Here is a 26,229-nt window from a genome sequence, read left to right on the forward strand (position 1 = left end):
TAGCAGGTGAAATAAAAAACAAAAACACTTTTTATATAAAAGTATCACTTTGAAGACTGATTTCTTTGTAAAGCGACCATGAGAATGAAGAAACACCCCCCAAAATCTATCACCCTGTTTCTCCCTTTTTAAAAAATGCCCCCATTGTGACCCTAATGCGTTGCCTGGACACACGGCAGGGCCCAAAAGGGAGGTAGCGCCCGAAGACTTTCAGGACACACATTTTGCTTGAAAATGTTTCAGGTCCCATTACACAATTATAGAGGCACTGAGAAACTCCCCATAAATGACCCTATTTTGAAAACTAGACCGCTTAAGGTATTCATCTAGGTGTGTACTAAGTATTTTGACCTCACAGTTTTCGCAGGAATTAATGCAAAGCAGGTGGAAAGAAAATTTTATTTCACCTTTTTTCACAAATGTGTCATTTTAAGGTCAGATTTCTTGTACAGAGGACATGAGAATAAGGAAATGCACCAGAAAATGTATCACCCTGTTTCTCCTGTGTTCAAAAATATCCCCATTGTGGCCCTAATGTGTTTCCTGGACACCCGGCAGGACCCAAAATGAAGGGAGCACCCGGAGGCTTTCAGGACACACATTTTGCTTTGAAAATGGGAGGATTCTACTTTTCTAGATTGAGAAATAGATGTCCCTAACAGTTTCTACACCCTATGACTATGTTGTGCTAAGAAAGCAGCTGTCCTGAAATCATGTCAGTCCATAGACATTATGTATATCAACCCGCTCTGATATATAGTAAGTTAGAGTGAGAAAATGTATTAAACTGTTGGCGGAAAAAGGCAATATATCCAAAAAAAAGGAGGAAGAATGTATCCAGCTATGTGGAAAACTAGAGCATGTTCACAGGATGAAAGAAAATTTGTAGGGCTGTAATGACTTTATTATTCAAAGTGACTGGTCATACAACGTCTCTTTAGCTCCATCAATCCCTATATAAGGGACGAATGTGCCAAGTGACGCGGTACACCATAACAAGCCCCTGCCCGGCAAGGTAGGAACCGCCATGTCCACAAAACAACCAATCACCTGTAGAATATATAAAGGGGCAGTGTCCCACACCGTATGTATAGATACAGTAAAGGACCACTACTCCCCAAATTAATGTCGCTATTTCTAGAAGTATTGTCGGGTGTAAGAGGTCCACCAAAAACCCAAACAAAACTGTAATAAAGCCCATAGTGTATTGATAAGGACAAAACAGGGACTTATGCATAGACCAGGGTTGGAAGGACAAGCGGAACAATAATATCGTGACTCACTTCGCTGTCCTCGTTTGCTGCAGACCCGACACCGTTTTTTGGGGTATTTTTGGTTAGATGTTGAAGGGATGGGGTGTAAAAAATGTTTTTCAACAAGTCGGTGTACATCCTCTGACTCATGGACTACTCTCTGGTCTACAGATTGAAATAGGAGATCTTCAATCACTTTCTCCTGAAATTCAAAGAATGTCGCCCTGCCCGCTGATTTTTTGTACAGGACAAATGCGTTCTGCATCGCAACTTGAATTTGTTATAGCCGATGACACACACAGGCTTTTGTCTATCTGCAGAGGCCCCACGTTCTCTAATAGTTGCTGTTGCACTTGAATGGACAGTGCTGATCATGTAGACGTCCTTGCGGTCACAAAATTTTAAAGCCAGCATCTTCTCTATTTGAAAAGCGCATGACTCCCCCTTTCGTAGTTTTTTATCCACAAGTTGACGTGGGAAACCTTTGCGATTCCTGCGTATTGTGCCACAGGCTCCGGTGTTGGCACAATGAAGGGCGCTAAACAATGGCACACTGGTATAAAAACTGTCCGTGTATACATGATACCCCTTGTGTAGGAAAGGGCCAATGAAATCCCACACAATCTTACCAGTGGTACCAATATTTGGAGGGCACCCTGGTGGATTAAATTCACTGTCTTTACCCTCGTAGATCTTAAATGCACATGTGTAGCCAGTAGTGCTTTCACATAACTTGTAGATCTTTACCCCGTATTTTGCACTTTTTGAGGGTATGAATTGACGGAATGAGAGACGCCCTTTGAAATTTGTGGGATTCCACAACCTGGCATTAGGTGACGAAGGCTTATTGGCAATGTACTGCCTGGCATACAAATTTGTATGCCAGGAGTAGCAATAAAGTCATTTATGGTGGGAGAAAATAAACTCGTGGGTTCCCACACTAAATCGGTTTGGTGGGGTTGTGCAATTTCAGGGGCTGCACTTTGAACGGACGTTGTGGCAACTGCGCCGTCTCCCATATCACTGGTGCTGGGTCTCATATCCATAGAATCCCTTGAAGCGACACTTTCGCTGTCGCTTTCAAGTAAGGCTGGGTTCACACGACCTATTTTCAGACGTAAACGAGGCGTATTATGCCTCGTTTTACGTCTGAAAATAGGGCTACAATACGTCGGCAAACATCTGCCCATTCATTTGAATGGGTTTGCCGATGTACTGTGCAGACAACCTGTCATTTACGCGTAAAAATACAGCCTCGTCAAAAGAAGTGCAGGACACTTCTTTGGACGTTTTTGGAGCCGTTTTCTCATAGACTCCAATGAAAACAGCTCCAAAAACGGACGTAAAAAACGCAGCGAAAACCGTGAGTTGCTCAAAAAACGTCTGAAAATCAGGGTCTGTTTTCCCTTGAAAACAGCTCCGTATTTTCAGACGTTTTTGGTCACTACGTGTGCACATACCCTAAAAGCTCAACTTCAGATGCAGAATCCGTATCTGAGCATAGCATCTGATAGGCTTCCTCAACGCTGTATCTTCTGGCAGCCATAATGATAATACAGTCTAAACCGCAAATAATAAATGGAACTAGCGGTTTAAATTTTTTTTTTTATCAACTAAGGCCTCATGCACACGACCGTAAAAACACCCGTTATTGCGGGTCGTAATTACAACCTGCAATAACGGGCTCATAGACTTCTGTTACCCACGGGAACCTTCCCGTTTTCTCACGGGAAGGTGCCCGTGCCGTTAAAAAAAATAGAACATGTTCTATTTTTCTATTTTACGGGCCGTGCTGCTATACTTTATAATGACAGCACGGCTCGCAAAAGCGGCCGGCTGCCCACGGCCGGCCGTGCTCGTAATTACGAGTCGTTTTTTCCAAACCTAAACCCTGCTCCTAACACAAACCGTAAACCCAAGCCTAGAACAGCACCCTACGCCGTCTAAGGCCCCATGCACATGAACGTGTTTTTGCAGCCGCAATTCCCCCGAAAATCCACTGGAGAATTGCGGCCCCATTCTTTTCTATGGGGCCATGCACACGACCGTAGTTTTTGCGGTCCTTGCATGGCCCGGGAGCCCGGACCGCAGAAAGAACGGGCATGTCTTATTACGGCCCTGTTCTGCGGTCCGGGCTCATTGAAAACAATGGCGGCGGCCATGTGCATGTCCCGCGATTTGCGGGCGGCCTGCGGCGGACAGTCCGCAGCCGGCCGACCCGAAAATCACGGCCGTGCACTCGGCTACGGTCGTGTGCATGAGGCCTAACAGCGTACACGCCGTCTAACAGCGTACCCTAAAAAGAAAGTAGTTTATAGTATTCTTAGTATATACAGTAAATATATTTATATTTATATATATATATGTATATACTATATACTATAAAATACTGAAAAAAATGTTGTTTTTTTTTAATAAACTGTGTACGGGACAAGTGATTTTTTGTGGGGACACTGACACACTTGTATCTGTTTCTCTCCACAGCTAGAACAGTGAGGAGAAACAGATACATGTTTTTACTTTTATTTTACAGTAGTGATCACTATGATTGGATCTCATAGTGATCACAAAAGATCAGGAACCAATACTATTGGCTCCTGATCACTGCTCTAAGAACAGAGCTGCTAGCAACAGCTCGTTCTTAGAGCAGGAGCTGTCATTTAGACACTCCCGGCGGCTCTTTACGCAGTAACAGCATGTGACCGCTGTGATTGGCTGTCACAGAGGTCACGTGCTGTTACGACGAAATCGGCAGGTCCTGATGGCTGCACTAAGAACCGGACCTGTTACTTACAGCCGGTTTTTAGTGCAGATGTCACCAGGGTGCCGATAAACCCCCTCTACTACAGCGACGCCAAAAGGCGTCGCTGTAGACTGAGTACATGCACCGCCTGACGTCAAAAGACGGTGGGCGGTCGTTAAGGGGTTAAGTCTTTGTTCACTGAGGCATTATTTCTGTTATGCAATCCATCCCCCATAGAGTAAAATGTAAAAAAAGAAAAAAATACTAATTTGGACAGATAGGGTACAAGAATGTATTAATTTCTGTTTATACATTATAGTCTATGAAGGACAAATTGTATACAATAATGTATCAGTTATGCTGGACTTCTGCACTTTAATAACATACACTACTTTGGTTTAGGTGTGAATGGAGCCTAAGCCTGAGTATTTAAATGGAAATATACTTCTAAAAATAATCCTAAAAAATATCACTGATGTTTTAGGCCTCATGCACATGACCATAATAGTTTTTACTGTCCACAAATACGGATCCGGCGGCTGCGGGTACATATCCGTAGCCGTCCACAATTACAGAAGTGTCTATAGACTTCTATGGGCGAGTTTGTGCCGGAATTGTGGACAAGAATAGGACATGTCTATATTTTGAGGATCATTTCTACGGCCCGGACACACAACTGTAAATATACGGAAAGATGTCCGTGGCCAATAGAAATGTATGTATCCGCAATTTCATTGGAATTCAAAATGCTTGCCTTATAGACTCATTGGCAGAATACAGGGTGAGAGGCAAGTCAAGTATAAGGAATTAGATTTTCGGACTACAGGTAATTATCAGATCCCCCCTGTAGAAAAAAATTAATCTTTTGCATAGCATTATGTTAGGGAATTGATATGCAAGGCAAAGGTGGAGCTTTATTGGAAGGGGTTTTCCCATCAGGACAAAAAAGGGCAGATTGCTAGGATATGCCATAATTTCCTGAATGGTGAGGGTCCAACTGCCAGGACCCCCACTAGTCCTCAATTAAGGGTGGTGAGGGTCCAACTGCCAGGAACCCCACTAGTCCTCAATTAAGGGGCTGTGGCGCTAGTTAAGCTCTGTGGCTCCTTCATAATTTGACCTCTTTTATCAACACTCCCACCTTTCTGTGGTGCAGAGAACTGAAACACAGCCCTATTCCCTGTTTTCGACAAACCACTTTTATTAGAAGAGTCCCACAAAAATAAGTTGGTCATAAGATGTACTACTGATGGGACCCCCAGCAATTAGCTGTCATCTACGGGTACTGCAGGGTAAATTAAGCATTACATGTTACCCATAGAAATCAACGTGCCAGGTCCTTCAGAGCGGGAGACACTTCAGAAATAGTCTCCCCTCCAGCTAATTGATGGATGTCCCAAATGAAAGACTCCCCTCTATTAACTCACAGATAGAAGTACTAAGATGATAATAGGAAACGTTATATGCCATACAACACACTGCCTGTCCATGCCGCACTGGCTTGTTTTATGTCTTTCTCATTTAGGCAGCGGCAAAAAAATAAGTGTAACAAATTAAATAGCTTCAGGGTAAATAGCTAAAAAAAAACACCATGACTTTGCTATGTTCTGTAATTTTCCTTTAATGTAGAATTAACAGAAAATGGTAGTGGTGGTAGTAGTAGTGGTAGTGGTGGTAGTAGTAGTGGCAGTAGTAGTAGTAGTAGTAGTGTCAGGTCCGTATTTCACACCGAATAACCACCTCTGTAAATTGAAAGCTGAAGGCATGCCTGGAGAGAAGTACACCACACAAATGTCTGAGGTACAGCTTCAATGTCAGCCAGGAGGAACTGAACTTTATTCAGAACAAAGAAACACACACAGAGAAGACACATGCCCCTCCCTATAGATGTGGGACTTCCTTAAATTCTATTCGCTCCCCAGCTGTAACTTTTCCTATACATTCTTCTGCACACTCCTCTTTGCATTCCAGGGGGCGGTGTCTTCCATAGGTGTGTCCGACATGAACAAAGAACTTGTTATATATATCAGTATATTACACAAAGAACTGAAATGTATATACATATGTGTGAGGATAATATTTTTCAGACAATATACATGGTAATGATCCCTGACAGTCCCCCCTAAAAATATTATTCTATCCCTGAGTCTTGCCTAGCAACCTACCACTGACCACTCGAACCAGGCGGGTAGGGGTTTTGGATTTCTTCACCAGCTTGAGACGAGCTACTCCTGATGAGTAACCCCCCTTTGTACCTGGACTTCCAAGGTGTCGGAGTGGTCCTAACTTTCCCTATTCTCCTCTGGATACAGGATGGTTGTCTTGATATAATCTACAAACCGTTGCTGGTTGTAATATATATATATATATATTAATCCGGTCTACATTTTTATTAACAGTAATAATTGTCGCACTGTCACTTACTATCCTAATGGGACTTTACCCCTGCAGATATAACAGGTCATGGGCAGCACAGTGACCTTCACATAAAACTCCTCAGATTGTAATTTGCAGCACCGTGGCATATTTACACACATTATAATTATAAACCTCAGACATTATAAACAATAGGGCCTCAGCTAATAACATAATGCTATCACCAATCTCATGCTATCACCCTCAGGTCTCGGGTCCCATCAGTTCATTGCCAGTCCTGTACACCATCGTCTTCTTCTTCTCCTGTCTTCTGCTCTTCACTGACTGTCACCCTCAGGGTAACCCACACAATTGTGGAGTCAGACTACGTTGGTGTCCAGTGGGGGAGTTATTATTACCCCCTCCTGGTCACTTACTTATCAAAACACTTGATCCTGCTGACGGATTCACTCAGGTCTTTGGTCTTTACTTTGCTGATGTCATCAGGACTTGGTTTGGTCCTTCTCATCTGTCCGACACCGTCTCCTTTGGTTTACGTCATCAGGCTGTACATAGCACCTCATGTTGTGAGCCTGGGGTGAGATCCCACGTAGGCGGATTAGTGGAGTTGTATTGTGACTATCAAACCCTCCGCATCTGTACTCTTCCTCTGGCAAGTTACTTGTCTGGGCGGCCGCTTAGAATTGTGACACTGCCGTCAGTTCATGATAAACGCGTTGTACTGGCTCAGGCTGCGCCTGCCGCATCTCAGTGATGGAGTTCATCGTGTTAAAAGTCTTTTAGTTCATATTTACTGGCAATTGCTGGGGACCCCCAACTCTTGTCAATTGTTAAAATAAATACTAATCTGGTGATAACATCCGCATACACTATAAACGTTGTTCTAAGTACATACAATAATGTCAGGCCCCTAAATGACATCAAACACCTTTATATAAGGAAAAACTTCTCTGTTACAATGGACAGGGCACCTAGAAGATGTGTAACTTATTGGGTACATTTCATTTGCACTTGGTGATACTTTTTCAGCAGGATTTGTACCTTGATCTCATCTGATTGCCTGGAACATCTCCACCTCACAGAAAGATACACAGATTCCACATGTTTATCTGACAAGCGTCTTAAACCTATTTTTCTTACTCTAATCTGGTTCGTTCTACCTGGGAAGGCCTCTCAAGGTCGGTTCTCTTCGTAGGAGGCGGGTATGATAAGGTTGGCACCGGTCTGCCAAGACTGTTCTGTAGGCAAATCAAACAGCTCTAACAGAATTTAGCAGCGACAGCTGTAAAACCTGGGACATACCAATTAGATCTTACCAAATAATTAATTTGAAGAAAAACATTAACAAATAGCATCTTTACATCAAACGTTCACACTGGTCAGTAACTAAAACTTACAAACTGATTCTTCTTCTTTATATACATATCTATACATACACATATACACTGCACAGAATTCTCTGCTCTAAAATTTCCCTTTCACAACAAAAATAAAAAATAAACAAATAAAAATGTTTTCTAATGGGAATATTCCACTTCTGTACCTTTTATCTGACGCATGACTCTAATAGTCCAATGCTAAGGCTGGTCCAGAACTTTACATAAACCTTAACCTCAGTATTTAATATTCCCACAACACTTCTTAAATACAATTATTAAACAAACTAACCTTGGGACAATGTCTAGAGAACTGCTGACATCTTATCATTGTACAAACACCAGTTCAATACTTGGGATAACATTGTTCCCCCGTCACTTACACACAACGTCTGCAGTGGGGAAGATATCGGCCGGGCTTCAGGCCCCCCCTGAGAACAGGTCTACACACATGAGCACTTTGTCATACACTTCTACCTCGGGTAGTTGTATGTTCTGCAGTCGCTGGGACGGGTAATCTGGCCGGGCTTCACAGGTACCTTTGCTGTTTTACCTATGTCATGCCGTGCGCACATCACGCCGGCTGCTACAAACCTAGTGGTGGCATTATTGTATCCAGGGACAAGCCAATTTACTGACACCTGGCTGCACATACCCTTGTTGTCAGTTCTGTCATCTCTCGCTCTCTCAATTGGCTTACCCGATGATCCAATAAAGTTCCTACTACCAATGGGCCCATAATTGTGGGCGATGCCAAAAGCGTACCTAGAGTCAGTGTAAATGTCGGCCGTCTTACCTTCTGCCAGGTTACAAGCCTCAGCGAGCACCTCCAGCTCTGCTCCTTGAGATGAACAAGAAGGTGAGAGTGGTTTCTGGATGATTTACCTGGTGCCTCGTATCCCGGCTTGTACATACTGTATAATAAAATATCTTTATTACAAATTTACATTAAAAACCCATGTCACATATAGATAGAACATCTCAAAGGCGTGGCGTCTTCATTCTCTAAAATAAAACCAAATGTTATACACTTCTCCACACTCATCTGATAATCACGAGCTCTTTGAGAATCTCACTTTTATCAGGTTCTGCAAATACTTGATTAATACAAAAACAAATAAAAAGAAAACATTCCTAAAATCTTTACATCAAATTAACAATGTCCAGACAATTTTTGTTTTGCCTTCTCCCCATCTAAATCCATAAAGACTCGTTTGAGTGACGTCACCTCTGCCTCCTGTGTATATTTGCTGGAGGGGGATGGTCTCTTACACAACCATCTACACAAACCTCAAAATGTAGGTTACTCTCATACACATTTAATCTGGATTACTCATTGGGGTCTCTTACACATTTTTAGATCTTCTGAAACCAAATTAATTAACTCAAAACAAACCAAAATTGTACCTGAACAAACCAAAATTGTACCTGATCAGTTCCTTCACCCTTCCCCCCTTTGTGGACTCTGCGAGAGTGATGTAGCAGAGTTCAAAACGACATCTCAACATAACACTAATTTAACCCCCTGTAATGTACAACAGCCTGAAACAAAAATGACTTTTTCCTGACGAAAATACATTTGATCTTTACAATGACATAACTCATGTGTGAAATCAAAAACAAAACAATTGTAGTTAGTTATTCAATAAAACAAAAAAAATATTATCTCTGATCACATTAATTACTGCAAACCAATAAACTGTATATAAAAATAGGGAACGGTGGGGGCACATACATTTTCAAAACCCCGTGTCTCACAGTATCTAAAGTTTAATACATCTGAATTAACATCAAAACACATGAAATCTGATCACATCGGAACACATAAATATCGGAACTTTTATAAACAACAGCGCATGCGCAAAAGAGAAGAAATTTATTTAGGTTTGTACACATTACATATATATATATATATATATATATCAGCAGTGCATATTGAAATCCCTTTGTCTCATCAGCCCTGCAGACTGCACCCAGTCAGCCCCCCTCCTCCTCCCAAACACAGCACACTACAGGGGAGAGGGAGGGGGGTCACACACTCATTTCTCACAACTTCTCACAGCTTCTCACAATCTTAACACTTTCAATGCCGGCAGAACAACATACGTATCTGCAATCATTCATCACACCATTGTATAGGAATTATCTACGTATCAAACACATCTTTAACAGTACAATCTGTCGGCCACCATCTCTATATTATGATGACGTGTTGTTTCATCAGTGAACTAGACTGGAACTTCTGTAAATAGAAAAAAAACACTACAAATGACAAAATTAACAAGGTGATTATTTCATACTGATTTGGTTGGGCCGGGCGTGGCCACATCAGGGGCAGGGGGGGCAGCCTCTCCCATTGGAAACACAGTGCGCAGCTGTGAAGGGGGGGGGGTGGTTTCCCACCCACAATGAGGGCACACTCAACATGAGGTACGGACGCCATTACCGGGCGTCGGCTGGTCCTGTGTTTTCTAATACATATAACATACAATACCTTTCTTATTACTAACTTCCATTCACTTCACCAAATCTTGAATAGGATCGGGTGATCCTGATGATTTGAATATGGACCGTAAACCATCCATTCTAACAGTCTATATTATACACGTAACTTATATTACAATTTTCGGTCTACAACTCTCTTGTCTGGCCACTATATTACTTACAATTTAATACACGACTTAACAGTTTTTTTTTTTTTCAGTTTATACACCCCGCATATGCCTTATCACACGACTTATCAGTGTTTTTGTCTCACGTCTTATCACACGTCTTATCAGTGCATCATTGCACCCCGCGTGCCCGCGTCTCACGTCTTATCACACATGTACTTATGCCCGCGTGCCTATCCACGACTTATCACACATGTACTTATGCCCGCGTGCCTATCCACGACTTATCACACATGTACTTATGCCCGCGTGCCCCTGTATAAGACAGGTTATAATACTATCCACGACTTATCACACATATATATTGTGCCCGCGTATTTTCTATCTAGTCCCTAATTACCCAGAGGATGGTTAGTCGGGCGCGACTAAGGTCTCACAGGTTTTTTACCTCACAGCGGAAAATATCACCTCTGTCGCCTGAGAGAGTCCAGGAAATCAACAAAAGGGTTCTACAGATCGCCACAAGACTGTCCACTAACACAGATAAGACGAAGATTTATAAAATCAATTCGCTTACCGTGTTATTGCGGAGGTGATCAAATTCCTTCAGTGGGCAACTTTGAGTTATCTGTTTCACCCTGTGATTGTCGATTGTCCGGATTTTGATATTTCCTCGAGTGAGGTCCCATCTGGGGTGCCAAATGTCAGGTCCGTATTTCACACCGAATAACCACCTCTGTAAATTGAAAGCTGAAGGCATGCCTGGAGAGAAGTACACCACACAAATGTCTGAGGTACAGCTTCAATGTCAGCCAGGAGGAACTGAACTTTATTCAGAACAAAGAAACACACACAGAGAAGACACATGCCCCTCCCTATAGATGTGGGACTTCCTTAAATTCTATTCGCTCCCCAGCTGTAACTTTTCCTATACATTCTTCTGCACACTCCTCTTTGCATTCCAGGGGGCGGTGTCTTCCATAGGTGTGTCCGACATGAACAAAGAACTTGTTATATATATCAGTATATTACACAAAGAACTGAAATGTATATACATATGTGTGAGGATAATATTTTTCAGACAATATACATGGTAATGATCCCTGACAGTAGTAGTGGTGGTAGTAGTAGTGGCAGTAGTAGTAGTGGCAGTAGTAGTGGTGGTAGTGGTGGTAGTAGTAGTAGTAGTGGTGGTAGTAGTAGTAGTGGTGGTAGTAGTAGTAGTAGTGGTGGTAGTAGTAGTGGTGGTAGTTGTAGTAGTAGTAGTGGCAGTAGTAGTGGTGGTGGTAGTAGTAGTAGTGGTGGTGGTAGTTGTATTAGTAGTGGTAGTGGTGGTGGTAGTAGTAGTAGTAGTAGTAGTGGTGGTAGTAGTAGTAGTGGTGGTAGTAGTAGTAGTTGTGGTGGTGGTGGTAGTAGTAGTGGTGGTAGTAGTAGTGGTAGTAGTAGTAGTAGTAGTGGTGGTAGTTGTATTAGTAGTGGTAGTAGTGGTAGTAGTAGTAGTGGTAGTAGTAGTAGTAGTAGTAGTGGTGGTAGTTGTATTAGTAGTGGTGGTAGTAGTAGTAGTGGTAGTAGTAGTAGTAGTGGTGGTAGTAGTAGTAGTGGTGGTAGTTGTATTAGTAGTAGTAGTAGTGGTGGTAGTAGTAGTGGTGGTGGTAGTAGTAGTGGTGGTAGTAGTAGTGGTGGTAGTTGTATTAGTAGTAGTAGTAGTGGTGGTAGTAGTAGTAGTAGTGGTGGTAGTTGTATTAGTAGTAGTAGTGGTGGTAGTAGTAGTGGTGGTGGTAGTAGTAGTAGTAGTAGTGGTGGTAGTTGTATTAGTAGTAGTAGTAGTGGTAGTAGTAGTAGTAGTAGTGGTGGTAGTAGTAGTAATAGTTCACCACACCACACCAGTTTTGTTTTATTGATAAGAAACCAGTAAACATTTACAAGTGTTCACATTGCAGTCCTCCTTTTATTTTTATAGTGCAGGTTTTTGTTTTTTGTTTTTTTTTTGTTTTTTTTTGCATTATTCTTGCTCATCAGATTATCCGTGATGTGCAATAAATTCAAAGAAGCGATTTCTACCAGAAAAAGGGACAAATGCAAACAGAAATTATAAGTAATTTCCCTATTCCAAGCGCTCGTAGATAAGTACATATTATTATAATTGTAATTATGAAGCCGCCAGTCTAAAATTATCCATTATTGCCTGAGATTCTACTGTTGGCATTAAAAGCTGCCTCGGCACCTCCCGTTCCCCTCACCAGGAACTGTGACTTATGAGTCCTCCTATTTAAAACTAAGATTGTATTTGCTTCAGTGCCAATGACAATTCTCGAGTAACAATTATGGGAAGGATGAGCTGCAGATGTGTTATTTTCCTGTCACTCAGACATTATTTTATTTCTAAATAAGGATGTTTTGTTTGTCTGTGCCGTGTTCAGTGATAATAGTAGTCAGTGCGGAGGGTTTTTTTTTCTTAGAAAAGGAATATTTATACTGAAATTACAAAAGGATTACAGTAATATTAAATTGCAATTCAATAGGTAATCAGACACATAATTTAATTTTACCTCAAAGACTCCCAAGATTATTTGGGTAAGTCCACACATGACAGATATACTACGTTTTACTAGAAATACTTTGCAAGGTATACAGGATCTGTGTGAACCCGAAACTGTCAAATCTTTTTTCTTTATGTTTCTTCATCTCAACAAAATTTTCCATGGTTTCCTCACAACAGAGGAGAGGTGCATTTAATAGCGCAGTACCCAATTGGATTAGCATCCAAGTATTGGGGAGGGAAGTTGCGAAGACAAAAAGCAAGGCGGGAAATAGGGGGAGAGAAGGGGGCACAATAAACAGCAGGACAACATGTTGCTTCTTAAAAGAGATATGAACTTGTCATGGGCGTCAGGAAGAGAAAAGAAAAGAGACGGTAGCCAGAGAATTCGGATGTCAGCTGAAATCGTCTATCTCCAAATGATCCACTTTAGAAGGAGTCCTGCAGTTGTGATCAAATAGCGCCGTATCTTGAGACTTTATCTTCTGGTCAAGTCGCTACAATACAATCAAAACCCTGAATATCTCTAAATTTTAGAATAGCTTTTTTTTAAAGGGGATCGCAGTGGACTTCTAACTTATAGCAATGGTCCACCTTGCAGCGAAGAGAAAATGTATCTATGCTGTTTTTTAGAAACATTCGAAATCGGGGAAAAGCTGACATGGAGATTCAGTTTAGCCTGGATCCTATGAGTTTGAACTTACTGGGCAAGTCCACCAGATGTGACATAATGTGCCCACTCAACACAGCCGCGGAAGCATAGATTAGATTAAGTAGGAAACATTTTTGCCAGTCGTTAACATGTAAAATACCATCTAGTTAAAGGCTATGTATATCTTTGAAATCGTGTTGTTTTTTTTAAAAAAAATGTGTGATTGGTGCTACTTTCAGATTCGTTTTTTTTTTTTTAATTATTTTCTTTCTTTTTTAGCTACAGCTGCTTTGTATCCTGTATACAGAGCAGCTGTATCACACGCTTTATCGTACGCTGAGACCTGAATCTGTCAGGTCTGATGGACTGACGGGTTCAATGAAAGCAGGATCCACATGTAATCGATCACATATAAGTTATGGACTTAGATGTGATCGATAGCAGGTCGATCCTGCGTGTCAGAGACCTGACGGCTTCAGTGTCAGCGAGTCCTGCGTATCTCTGACACGCAGCATCCACCTGTAATCTATCATATCTAGTTAATAACAGGTGAACCCGCTTTCACTGAAGCCGTCAATCCCGCGGACCTGACGGATACAGGTTTCAGCGCTAGATACATCTGCTCTGTATATAGAATACAAAGCAGCTGTATCTCAAAAAGTAAAAATAATTTTTAATAAAAAGTATTTTAAAAGTTGCAATAATCACAATGATAGCCATTTTATTTAAAAAAAACAAACAAACAAACACGATTTCAAAGGTGTACATAGCCTTTAAGAGTAGGGATAGGACCAATTTCCTTTTCCCATTTCGCTACATAGTAGGGGGAATCAGAAGTTCTCAGGTTCCTAAAGTCGAGTAGGAGTCAGTCTGTAATTTCAAATGTGAAACTGAGAGTCCCAGGTGTGATTTTAAAGATTGTTGAAATGGAGTGAATATATTTGCATATATATCTCTAATGTTCTCTTAAAGCGATATTCAGTTTATTTCTCAATTCTTGAAACTATTTAATTTGTCCATTTCAAGTGAGGAGGAAGAGAGCCGTGGGACGTTGATTCATGCTCCACTGAAAGGCAGCAGGAGTCTTATCTGGGGGGAAATCCAAGTTATGGAAAAGGTTTTGCAAAGAGCAGTGGTTGAACATTAGGTTAAAATGATGTCTATGAGTATACCAGAGTCGCATATATGGACAGTGACGTCAAGGAATCCTCCTGGAGAGGAATCCCCAGCGACAACATCGGCCACACTGTCATCGGGGATTCTGCTCTAGGAGGTGCCACTGACTTCACTGTCCATATATGGACAGTGATGTCAGAGGCTCTTCCTGGAGTGGAATCCCCGGTCACAACGTGGCCGATGCTCTAGCTGGTGATTGCGCCCCTAGAGGGAGTCTCAATGGCTACAGGGGGGTTAGCGCTATGTACAGGGGGGTGACACTATCTTTAAGGGGTGTGGCACTATCTATATGGGCACTGTGGCTCTATCTACGTGGGCACTGGCACTTTATATGTGGGCACTGGCACTAGAGGCAGCTATGGGGGGCATTATACTCTATGGGGGCATCTGTGTGGGCATTATACTCTGGGGGCATCTGTGTGGGCATTCTACTGTATGGGAGCACCTTTGTGGGCATTATACTGTATGGGGCATCTGTGTTGGCTTTATACTGTGTGGTGGCAGCTATGGGGGTATTATACTGTATGGGGCAGCTGTGAGGCATTTTGGGAGAATGATACTGCGAGGGCTGAACCAGGTGTGTATGGGTGGGGATTGGGCAGGATTAAAGGCGTGGATTGAAAGGAATAAAACTTGCATTGGTTGTCCCTCTTTGCGTTACTTGAAAGTTGGGAGGTATGTAATATAACTTTAAATTTGGTAGCCATAGACATCCAGACTTAGGAGAACGATAAAGAATCTATCTACAAACTTGGGTCTGCATTTGGCCCAGATAATTTTGTCAATGTTGCCCTAGATATGTGCCAGAGCACGCCTGGGGACAGGCACAGGTAAAGATCTGGATGTATAAAGCAATTTAGGAAGAATAGTCATGTGGATAGCTAACAGTCTCCCCACCCAAGATATGTGGTAACGGGACCGTGTTTATGTGAATTTTGGGCAGTTTCTCCCAATGGACTCCAATGGGTGTTAACTTGCGGCCTTTATTGCATCACCCCATATGGTTTTTATGTATTTATACAGCTTTTTGTTGTGCCTTTTCTGTGTAACATTTCATATAACATTAAGACCAAAGCAGTTTGGTGGTTCAGTATTTTTTTTACGTAATTATTGATGATTTAGATGAATTGTACTATTCCTTTAATTATATCCACTACTGTTTTAGCCCCCTCCCCAGTCCACAAAAAAACTGCATTGTGTGATCGGAAATGTTCACTTAATTCTATTGCCTTTCTCTTGCATATCATTCAAAATACAGAGTTTGAATTACTGTTATATTGGTTTATATTTTGTTTCTTTCCTTTCTTTTATCAGATTTATCAGAAAACAAGGTCTGGACAGATTATTCCTCGAATGTGACACCCACATGTGGCGTCTTGGAGACAGGAAAATCCCAGAAGGAATTACCGTAGATGGTGGCTCAGACTGGTTTCTCCTCAATAGGAAATTTGTGGATTATGTGACCTTTTCCAATGATGATCTAGTTACAAAGATGAAGCGATTCTATTCCTATACGCTGCTTCCAGCTGAGGTATGTTAAATATATACCTTGTCAGTGTTATATGAAACCATGGAGACTGGAGATTAGTTAAAGATGTCTCTTTACATGGATCTAAAGTGTGCATTTTAATGTACATCTATACGGATCCCCGGCAAGGTGAAGGTAGTATACGCGTCTTCATTAACCTATATTAAAGGGAATATATCAGCCAGACATTTCTGTCCTAGGAAAGTTATTAAATAGTTTAGGAATGTCAATAAACTAATTTACCTTTCGTCAGCCTGATATTAGGTTTATTAATTGTACCCGTATTTTGTAGTTAAATGGATGTAATGTGCATCTCCCTGTCTATTATTATCTACGTATTGACTTTTTACAGTGGATGAAGTATGAACCAGATACTACATAGATTATTATGTGCCGGAACATTCTTCTGACCACACAGTTATTTTTTATTTTTTTTCATAAAAAATTGTGGTCAACTTTGCTACATCTGGGTTACATAGGGGCATAGCATGTACCATATTAGCTATAAATCGTTCAGTATTAAGAGGAAGAGTTTCCCCAGTTAAATGTATCTGTATGAAAAAAGTATAATTAAGGACACGTTCAGATGTGGCGGATCTGCTGCGGAATTCCACTTCGGACAGGTCGCAGTGGTAATCGACAGCAAATTCGCTGTGAAATCTGCCATGTCTGAACGGATCCTCAAATATTCTAATTTTGCTGCAGATTCATTGCGTATTGGCCGCGAATTTGATGGAAAATCCGCAGTGAAAAATTTCTGCCACGTCTGAACGTGCCCTAATAAAGCAGGCAGAGGCATGGCTTAGTTGCTACAATCTTCTCACCCCCTTCTACCAGCACAGCGCCACTTCAATTTTGAGATGAACAGCTGAGTAATTTGAGACAGTCGGGTTGCTTTGAATACACTGATTAACAGTCACAGTCTTTTATATGAGGTTGTTAGGCACCATGTCCCTAGCAACCAGTCTTAGGTTACTTAGTTCTGTAGCTCAAGGCTGAATAGAGTTGCAGATTAAATACACCCCTTCATGGCAACGATATTCAGGCAATGGACTCTTTCAGCAGGATATTGCTACCTGCCACAATGCGAAAATTCCTCCGTATATCATCGGTGCGGGTCCGACACCCGGACCCCGCACCATTCAGCCGCTCCGGCTATCTCCGGGCACCGGATTTTATGGGCCATTATGCTATGTATGGAGTCGGAAGCAGTTGGCTCCGTACATAGCATAGCGCCCATGTTGCGGAACTGCAGCTCTTCTCCTATTCACTTGAGTAGGAGCAGAGCTGCAGTACAGCAGCTCGCCACTATTCAGTGGCAGGAGCCAACTGCTTCCGGCATGTACGTCCGGTGCTCGGCGGCTTAACGGGGCAGGGCCCAGGTGTCGGACCCCCACAGATCATGTACTGATGACCTATCAGTTGTCCAGTAATGGACAACCCCTTTAAGTGATCTGCTGCTAACGTTTTGGTGCCAGATACGACAGGACAGCTTCAGAGATCTTGTGGAGTCTATACCTCAACGGGTCAGAGCTATTTTGGCGGCATGAGCTGGATCTACACAATATTAGGCAGGTGTTTTTTCTTTAATCGACTGAATGGTGTATAAACACATCCTGAATTACTTACATATAAAAGCTATGTAAACAGCTCTACAGTCCTCTACAACAGCATTATCAGGCATTTAGAGTGTGAATATTTTCTCTGTGTGCAGAAGAATTTTTTACGCCACATGCTCCTTCAAATCTAGGCCATTGTGCATCTACCAGACTGCTGGTTGTCATAATTTGACTGGTTCAATTCAGCACACATGTTAAATAATCCATTTTAATTCCATTTCAGTTGCAATCACCTTTTCCTCTCAATTCCGATAACCTTTTCGTCCATTATCTTGCAGAGAATTTCTGTATCATTATAAAAGGACACAGGGCAATGGATAATTGGGAAGTTTTGCTGCGCTCGAGTGAAAATTCATGCCTTTATCATTTTAACCAGCCAATTCAAGCATAAAACACATATTCACTGGGTTGTCACGTAGCATTAAACAATGTCAGGGGGATTATTTGGAAGAGTACACTAGTGTTAATGCCATGCTATTTATTTATAGATCCTAATATTTCCCCCTAGAATTGCTCTCCCTCTTCTTTTCGTTCAATCTGATGTTTTCTTATCAAATTATTTTTTAATTGAAAAATATGTCAGGAAAACACAAATTATTGAGTAGCATTTGTCTGTATTGTTAACTCAAATTCTTACTTAAAGGAGATTTGCCAAAAGAAAGTATACTAGGAATGTGGAAACCGTCTTCTAATATGTTATTCTATGCGGAGTATAATCTCCTGAAGCTGCAGGCCCAAAGCCTAAAGGGAGATTCTGACGACAACATTTATTTTCTATCAGATGCAGTGCTGCCAGTAAGACCTCGTGTGGATCCGAATAAATTAATGTTATATACACATAAACGCCACCGTTTAGGCCTGATAGGAAATAGATATTGTAGTATCTGATGATTTAAATCCATACGGGGGTTTTCCCACTAACGTCATGTATGCCATAAATGTCTAAAAAATGGGGGTGCCACTTCTGGGACCCTATCAGGAGAATTGAAGTCCCTTTCCGCCAGGTGTGGTGGCCACTGTTCATCCAGGCAGAAATTGAGTAGAGAGTTGTTGTGTGCGACTCTATCGACTCAAGTCTATAGGAGTTATGGAAATAGCCCAGCAATCTCTGTTTAGCCATTTCCATAACTCTCGTAGACTATAAACATCTCCTTTCAATCTATGCCAGGATGCGGCAGCTGGCGGCCACCACACCTGGCGGAATGAGGTTCAGTGGTACCCCTTCTCCCGATGAGAGAGGTTCCCACACCTGGCGGAATGGGGTTCAGTGGTCCCCCTTCTCCCGATGAGAGAGGTTCCCAAAGTATTGGATACTTATGGCATATGAGAAAACCCCTTTAATTGGCATTGATTCTCTCTGAAATGTCATCCAAGTTCACAATTGGTGAAATAAGGCATAATAACTGTACTGGAAACTTGAAAGCCATATTATTAAGTCACCATACACTTGTGGGAAGCTGAAAAGATTTGAAGTAAATAGCAAGCAAGACCTAAAAGACTGTACAGTATAGACGGAACATAATGTTTTATAAGGCAATTCAGTCTGTAGCATAGCAACATTATAAAGAACAGTCACTTCAGCATCAATTAAGTTAAACCATTTTATCTTCTTAAGTAGCCTGTATGAAACACTTTAAGAAGCAATTTCGTCTTATGTTTGACCCTCTAGGATCGAGGCTATAACACCCATAGTAATCTTATTTTTATGTAAAGGATTTTCAGCCTCCACACAGTTTAATGAAAAAGAATAAGCCATTGCTGTTTCTCTGATATTGGTGCCTGAGGCTTTAGAAATGGGATCATGAGCTGAAAATACGATGGTTTTTTTTTGGACTTTTCTTAATATATCAGACTTTTTCGTTCGCCCCTATTCATTATATCCACTTTACATTTTACGGAAACTGATAAGCAAATGAAAACTCTCAGTTCTCATAATAAAAACTTATAAGAGAAAAATTGTACTGATAATTTTCTTTTCTTTTTAAGTCATTAAACTTGATCAACCTGGTCTACCTATTGAGTTTTTATTTTATATAAATAGGTGCAAAATTATGTACTAATGTATTTCTTAACATATCGTCAGAGGGATTTTGATCCCTCTGACGATATGTTAAGAAATACATTAGTACATAATACTCTGCTGCCCTTTTCATTGCTGTAGAGTTAAATGATAAAATTCTGTCTGCCTGCAGCAACCACTAGGGGGAGCTTGCAAGCTTAGCGAAGAGAGATTTTTAAATGTGTCCTACTTAGATACCTAGGTACCTTAGATGTGTCTTTCTTAGATACCTATGTACTGTGACACTTCTGCAGGATGTGTAAAATGGAGACTTGTTGTTTCACCCACAAGTAAGGAAGCTGGCAAAAGTAGGCTACTCCTTAAGTTGTTTAAAATATGGTACATTTCATGTATGGGAGACAATTACTATATATGAGATCCTCTGTCAGTGTTATTTTGGTAAACATCTTGTGTACTTGAGGGGTTGTGGGGGATATACATAGCGATTTCTAGTGCAGTGAAAATAATTTCCTAATATGTGGTCTATCTTGTCGGTAAATATTGTGTATCATCTCAAGACCTGCATTTTAAATCCAGGTTTTGACAGTAAAATTTTAGTGAGCACCACATTTATTCTGCTAGTGGAACCCTATTTATAGCTACATAGGTAAGGATTGAAAAAAAACAAAGGTCCATCAAGTCCAACCTATAATCCTAACAGGTTAATCCAGAGGAAGGAAAAAACCCCATGAGGTTGATGCCAATTGCCACATTAGCGGAAAAATTCCTCCCTGACTCCAAATATGGAAATCAGAATAAATCCACATCCCATCTCCATAATCTAGTAGACATAACTTGTAATATTAGATTTTTTAAGAATGGCACCAAGGCCCTTCTTGAACTTGTTCAAAGAATCAACCACCACAACATCCTGTGGCAGAGAGTTCCATAGTCTCTCCGCTCTGACAGTAAAGAATCCCTGTCTGTAATGATGGTGAAACCATTTTTTCCTGTAGATGTAGAGGATATATATATATATATATATATATATATGTGTGTGTGTATATATATATATATATATAGATATATATATATGTGTGTGTGTGTATATATATATATACAGTGAAGGAAATAAGTATTTGATCCCTTGCTGATTTTGTAAGTTTGCCCACTGTCAAAGACATGAACAGTCTAGAATTTTTAGGCTAGGTTAATTTTACCAGTGAGAGATAGATTATATTTAAAAAAAAAAAAAAACAGAAAATCACATTGTCAAAATTATATATATTTATTTGCATTGTGCACAGAGAAATAAGTATTTGATCCCCTTGGCAAACAAGACTTAATACTTGGTGGCAAAACCCTTGTTGGCAAGCACAGCAGTCAGACGTTTTTTGTAGTTGATGATGAGGTTTGCACACATGTTAAATGGAATTTTGGCCCACTCCTCTTTGCAGATCATCTGTAAATCATTAAGATTTCGAGGCTGTCGCTTGGCAACTCGGATCTTCAGCTCCCTCCATAAGTTTTCGATGGAATTAAGGTCTGGAGACTGTCTAGGCCACTCCATGACCTTAATGTGCTTCTTTTTGAGCCACTCCTTTGTTTTCTTGGCTGTATGTTTCGGCTCATTGTCGTGCTGGAAGACCCAGCCACGAGCCATTTTTTATGTCCTGGTGGAGGGAAGGAGGTTGTCACTCAGGATTTGACGGTACATGGCTCCATCCATTCTCCCATTGATGCGGTGAAGTAGTCCTGTGCCCTTAGCAGAGAAACACCCCCAAAACATAATGTTTCCACCTCCATGCTTGACAGTGGGGACGGTGTTCTTTGGGTCATAGGCAGCATTTCTCTTCCTCCAAACACGGCGAGTTGAGTTAATGCCAAAGAGCTCAATTTTAGTCTCATCTGACCACAGCACCTTCTCCCAATCACTCTCAGAATCATCCAGATGTTCATTTGCAAACTTCAGATGGGCCTGTACATGTGCCCTCTTGAGCAGGGGGACCTTGCGGGCACTGCAGGATTTTAATCCATTACGGCGTAATGTGTTACCAATGGTTTTCTTGGTGACTGTGGTCCCAGCTGCCTTGAGATCATTAACAAGTTCCCCCCGTTTAGTTTTCGGCTGAGTCCTCACCTTCCTCAGGATCAAGGATACCCCACGAGGTGAGATTTTGCATGGAGCCCCAGATCGATGTCGATTGACAGTCATTTTGTATGTCTTCCATTTTCTTACTATTGCACCAACAGTTGTCTCCTTCTCACCCAGCGTCTTACTTATGGTTTTGTAGCCCATTCCAGCCTTGTGCAGGTCTATGATCTTGTCCCTGACATCCTTAGAAAGCTCTTTGGTCTTGCCCATGGTGTAGAGGTTAGAGTCAGACTGATTAATTGAGTCTGTGGACAGGAGTCTTTTATACAGGTGACCATTTAAGACAGCTGTGAGCTCATCTGAAAACTACACGGGGGGAACTTGTTAATGATCTCAAGGCAGCTGGAACCACAGTCACCAAGAAAACCATTGGTAACACATTACGCCGTAATGGATTAAAATCCTGCAGTGCCCGCAAGGTCCCCCTGCTCAAGAGGGCACATGTACAGGCCCATCTGAAGTTTGCAAATGAACATCTGGATGATTCTGAGAGTGATTGGGAGAAGGTGCTGTGGTCAGATGAGACTAAGATTGAGCTCTTTGGCATTAACTCAACTCGCCGTGTTTGGAGGAAGAGAAATGCTGCCTATGACCCAAAGAACACCGTCCCCACTGTCAAGCATGGAGGTGGAAACATTATGTTTTGGGGGTGTTTCTCTGCTAAGGGCACAGGACTACTTCACCGCATCAATGGGAGAATGGATGGAGCCATGTACCGTCAAATCCTGAGTGACAACCTCCTTCCCTCCACCAGGACATTAAAAATGGCTCGTGGCTGGGTCTTCCAGCACGACAATGACCCGAAACATACCGCCAAGGCAACAAAGGAGTGGCTCAAAAAGAAGCACATTAAGGTCAATGAGTGGCCTAGCCAGTCTCCAGACCTTAATCCCATCGAAAATTTATGGAGGGAGCTGAAGATCCGAGTTGCCAAGCGACAGCATCAAAATCTTAATGATTTACAGATGATCTGCAAAGAGGAGTGGGCCAAAATTCCATCTAACATGTGTGCAAACCTCATCATCAACTACAAAAAACGTCTGACTGCTGTGCTTGCCAACAAGGGTTTTGCCACCAAGTATTAAGTCTTGTTTGCCAAAGGGATCAAATACTTATTTCTCTGTGCACAATGCAAATAAATATATATAATTTTGACTATGTGATTTTCTGTTTTTTTTTTATATAATCTATCTCTCACTGGTAAAATTAATCTAGTGAAAAAATTCTAGACTGTTCATGACTTTGACAGTGGGCAAACGTACAAAATCAGCAAGGGATCAAATACTTATTTCCTTCACTGTACGTGCTAACTGCACGAGGCATCGGCAGTTAGAACGTATATAGCCGTATGGCAGTCGTGAAGGGGTTAGTTACCTTGGTTGTCGTTCTTTGCACACGTTCTAGTTCAGACATGTCCTTCTTAAGCATAGGTACCCAAAATTGTACACAATATGTGGTCTGACTAGTAATTTGTATAGAGGCAAAACTATGTTCCTGTCACAAGCATCTATACCTCTTTTGTGCATCCCATGATTCTATTTGCCTTGGCAGCAGCTGCCTGGCACTGGTTGCTAAAGGTAAATGTACTGTCCACCAATATTCCCAAATCTTTTTCAGTCTTAGTTTTGCCCAGTGTTTTACCATTTAATACATAATTGTAAAAATCTGTTCCCTCGACCCAAGTGCATAACCTTACATTCATCCACATTAAACTTAATTTTCCATTTCTCTGCCCAAACATCCAGCTTCCCCAAATCCCTCTGTAGTATTACATTATCCTCCTCTCTGTTGATTACTTTACAGAGCTTAGTATCATCTGCAAATACTGAAATTATACTCTGTAAACCATGTACAAGGTCATTTATAAACATATTAAAAAGAAGAGGGTCCAAAACTGACCCCTGTGGAACCCCACTGGTAACTGTGACCCACTCTGAGGATGTACCGTTCATAACCACCCCCTATTTTCTATCACTGAGCCAGTTGTTGACCCAATTGCACATCTTTTCCCCCAGTCCCATCATTTTTATTTTATATACCAACCTTTTATGCGGCACGGTATCAAACACCTTTGAATAGTCTAGATATACCCCATCCACAGCCTTACCCAGGTCCAGTCTAGAACTTACCTCCTGATAGAAGATAATCAGATTGGTTTGACAGGACCGATCCCTCATAAACCCGTGCTGATGCTGCGTTAACAGTTTATTTGTATTAAGATACTCAAGAATAGCATCTCTTAGAAAACCCTCAAATATTTTTATTTTAGCCTCTTAGGCTCCAATGAAAAATCTGTTAGAGGACCCCCTACATTTATAATACTGGTGTCTTTTTATGTGGCAGAATCTTTTTGGTCTTTGGGGTCTCTCAGGCATGAGGGCCAGGGTGCGACTGCTACTTCTGCACCACTTATATCTACCCCCCTGCAACAAAGCAGTCCAGATAGTGATAGAGTTATCTTAGCGGGTTGAAATTGTTGCCTTGCAGCATTGGATAGTCAGTTCAAATCCAACCAAGGGCAATAACTGCATTGAGTTTGCGTAGGTGTTCTTTGGTTTCCTCCCATGCCTCGAAAAACATAATTGTTTTCCTACAAAATTAGCCCTAGTGTGTAAGTTCATAATAGGGAACTTAGCTTTTTGAGCAGAATTGGGGACAGGAACTATTGTGAATGGGGATAATCTCGCTGTTCAGTGCTGAGGAATATGTTGGTGCTTTACAAGTAACCAGAAAGACTGCTAAAAATTAAGTGACTATACTTATAAATATTTGGAACCTCGAATGTATAAAATATACTCTGCAGTTCTGTAGCTAAATGTATTGTAAGAAAAGAAAAACTGCCAGAGCCTGTAGGCCAATATTTACAGGCTGTCAAGTCTGCTTGTGATCAGCTCAGTATGGCATCTCCCATCATGGCAAATAAAAGAAGCACAAAGTATATGCACATAATAAACAGCCTCAGTATATTTGCTGTCCATATAAAGATAAATGAACCCATGAATTGTATTGTAGATTTTCCTGCCCTTGTAATTAGAAAGCGGCAGCAGAAGGAAGAGTGGTCCCTCACAATCCAGGCGTATTCTCTTTTTCCAGCCAGTTTCATCAATAGAAGTTAAACAAATTACAGTAATCAACAGGATACGGATTACATTCTTTTATTTTCTATGTCGCTGCTTCATTGCAAATATAAATTATATATTGCAGCAGGTAATTTTTTCAACTCTGAATTAATCTAGAATTAAACCAAATGGAATCCACAGAACTATACGTTTCTGAATGTTAAGACTTTATTTATAGAACATTAAAATAAAGTTGTCTCTTTAATTAAGAGACAATTCCAAAGATTTGCCCTTATTCACAATGAAATAGTGCAAAGAAAAAGATAGAGGTGTTTCTAAAACAACAGAATAAAAAGGACTGTCCTTTCTGGAGAAAAGTAAAAAATAAAAGTTGTGGCCTAATTGCATTTGTAATTCCGACGCCGAACAGTAGAAATAACTGTAGTTGGTGGTTCTCAGCTGCAGGGGGCGCTCCATCTTCCTTCCTCATGTACAGGAATCTCCCTCTTCACAGACATTGCAACGGGAGTGAGCAAACAGCAGGTAGTCTTAACCTAGGATGGAGTCAGCACCATGCTGGGTTCCTATTGATTAATTGAGTAATTCTTCCCCCTCTATAAATGCCCATTCCTAATTTTAAACTGAAAGACTTTTGTGTAATCTGTTCCATGCTCATGTATATATTCTATGACACAGCTATGTTTTTAAAAAAAAATCTGATGAGTATACCGTTGCATTTTGGCATTATTATGTCATTATTATTAAAGGCATAGTCTGGTAAAAATCTTCATTGCTGCACAGAAGGCAAACCTTAAAGGGATTCTCCAGGCGTTTCATATTGATGGAATATCCTTGGGATAGCATCAATATCGGATCGGGGGGGTCCGACTACCTGCACCCCCGCTTATCAGATGATTTTCCCAGTTTACAGGCACAGCACCGTACTCATCTGCCCATTTAGTTTTCTGGTCGGCAGGGTTCTGGGAGTCGGACCCCTACCGATCTGATATTCTAAGAATAATCCATCAATCTAAAGTTCTTAGAGAACCTATTAGGGAATGTGTCACTCCTCAATACCCTGTATTATGTGTAATGCAGAGCATGAAATGGGCAGCAAATTACGTGGCTCTCTGGGGCCTCTG

At 41.2% G+C, this 26,229-nt stretch overlaps 1 protein-coding gene across 1 annotated transcript in view; it reads left to right on the forward strand.

Annotated features, from left to right (window-relative positions):
• Nucleotides 1-26,229, forward strand: part of XYLT1 (xylosyltransferase 1) — a 281,800-nt gene that overhangs the window by 218,306 nt on the left and 37,265 nt on the right. The window contains exon 6 of the mRNA XM_075830169.1: nucleotides 16,042-16,258. Within this exon, the coding sequence (XP_075686284.1) occupies nucleotides 16,042-16,258 (217 nt within the window). The remainder of the gene's footprint in view (nucleotides 1-16,041; nucleotides 16,259-26,229) is intronic.

The sequence above is a fragment of the Rhinoderma darwinii genome, chromosome 6 (genome assembly GCF_050947455.1).
Source record: "Rhinoderma darwinii isolate aRhiDar2 chromosome 6, aRhiDar2.hap1, whole genome shotgun sequence".
Taxonomy (NCBI): domain Eukaryota; kingdom Metazoa; phylum Chordata; class Amphibia; order Anura; family Rhinodermatidae; genus Rhinoderma; species Rhinoderma darwinii.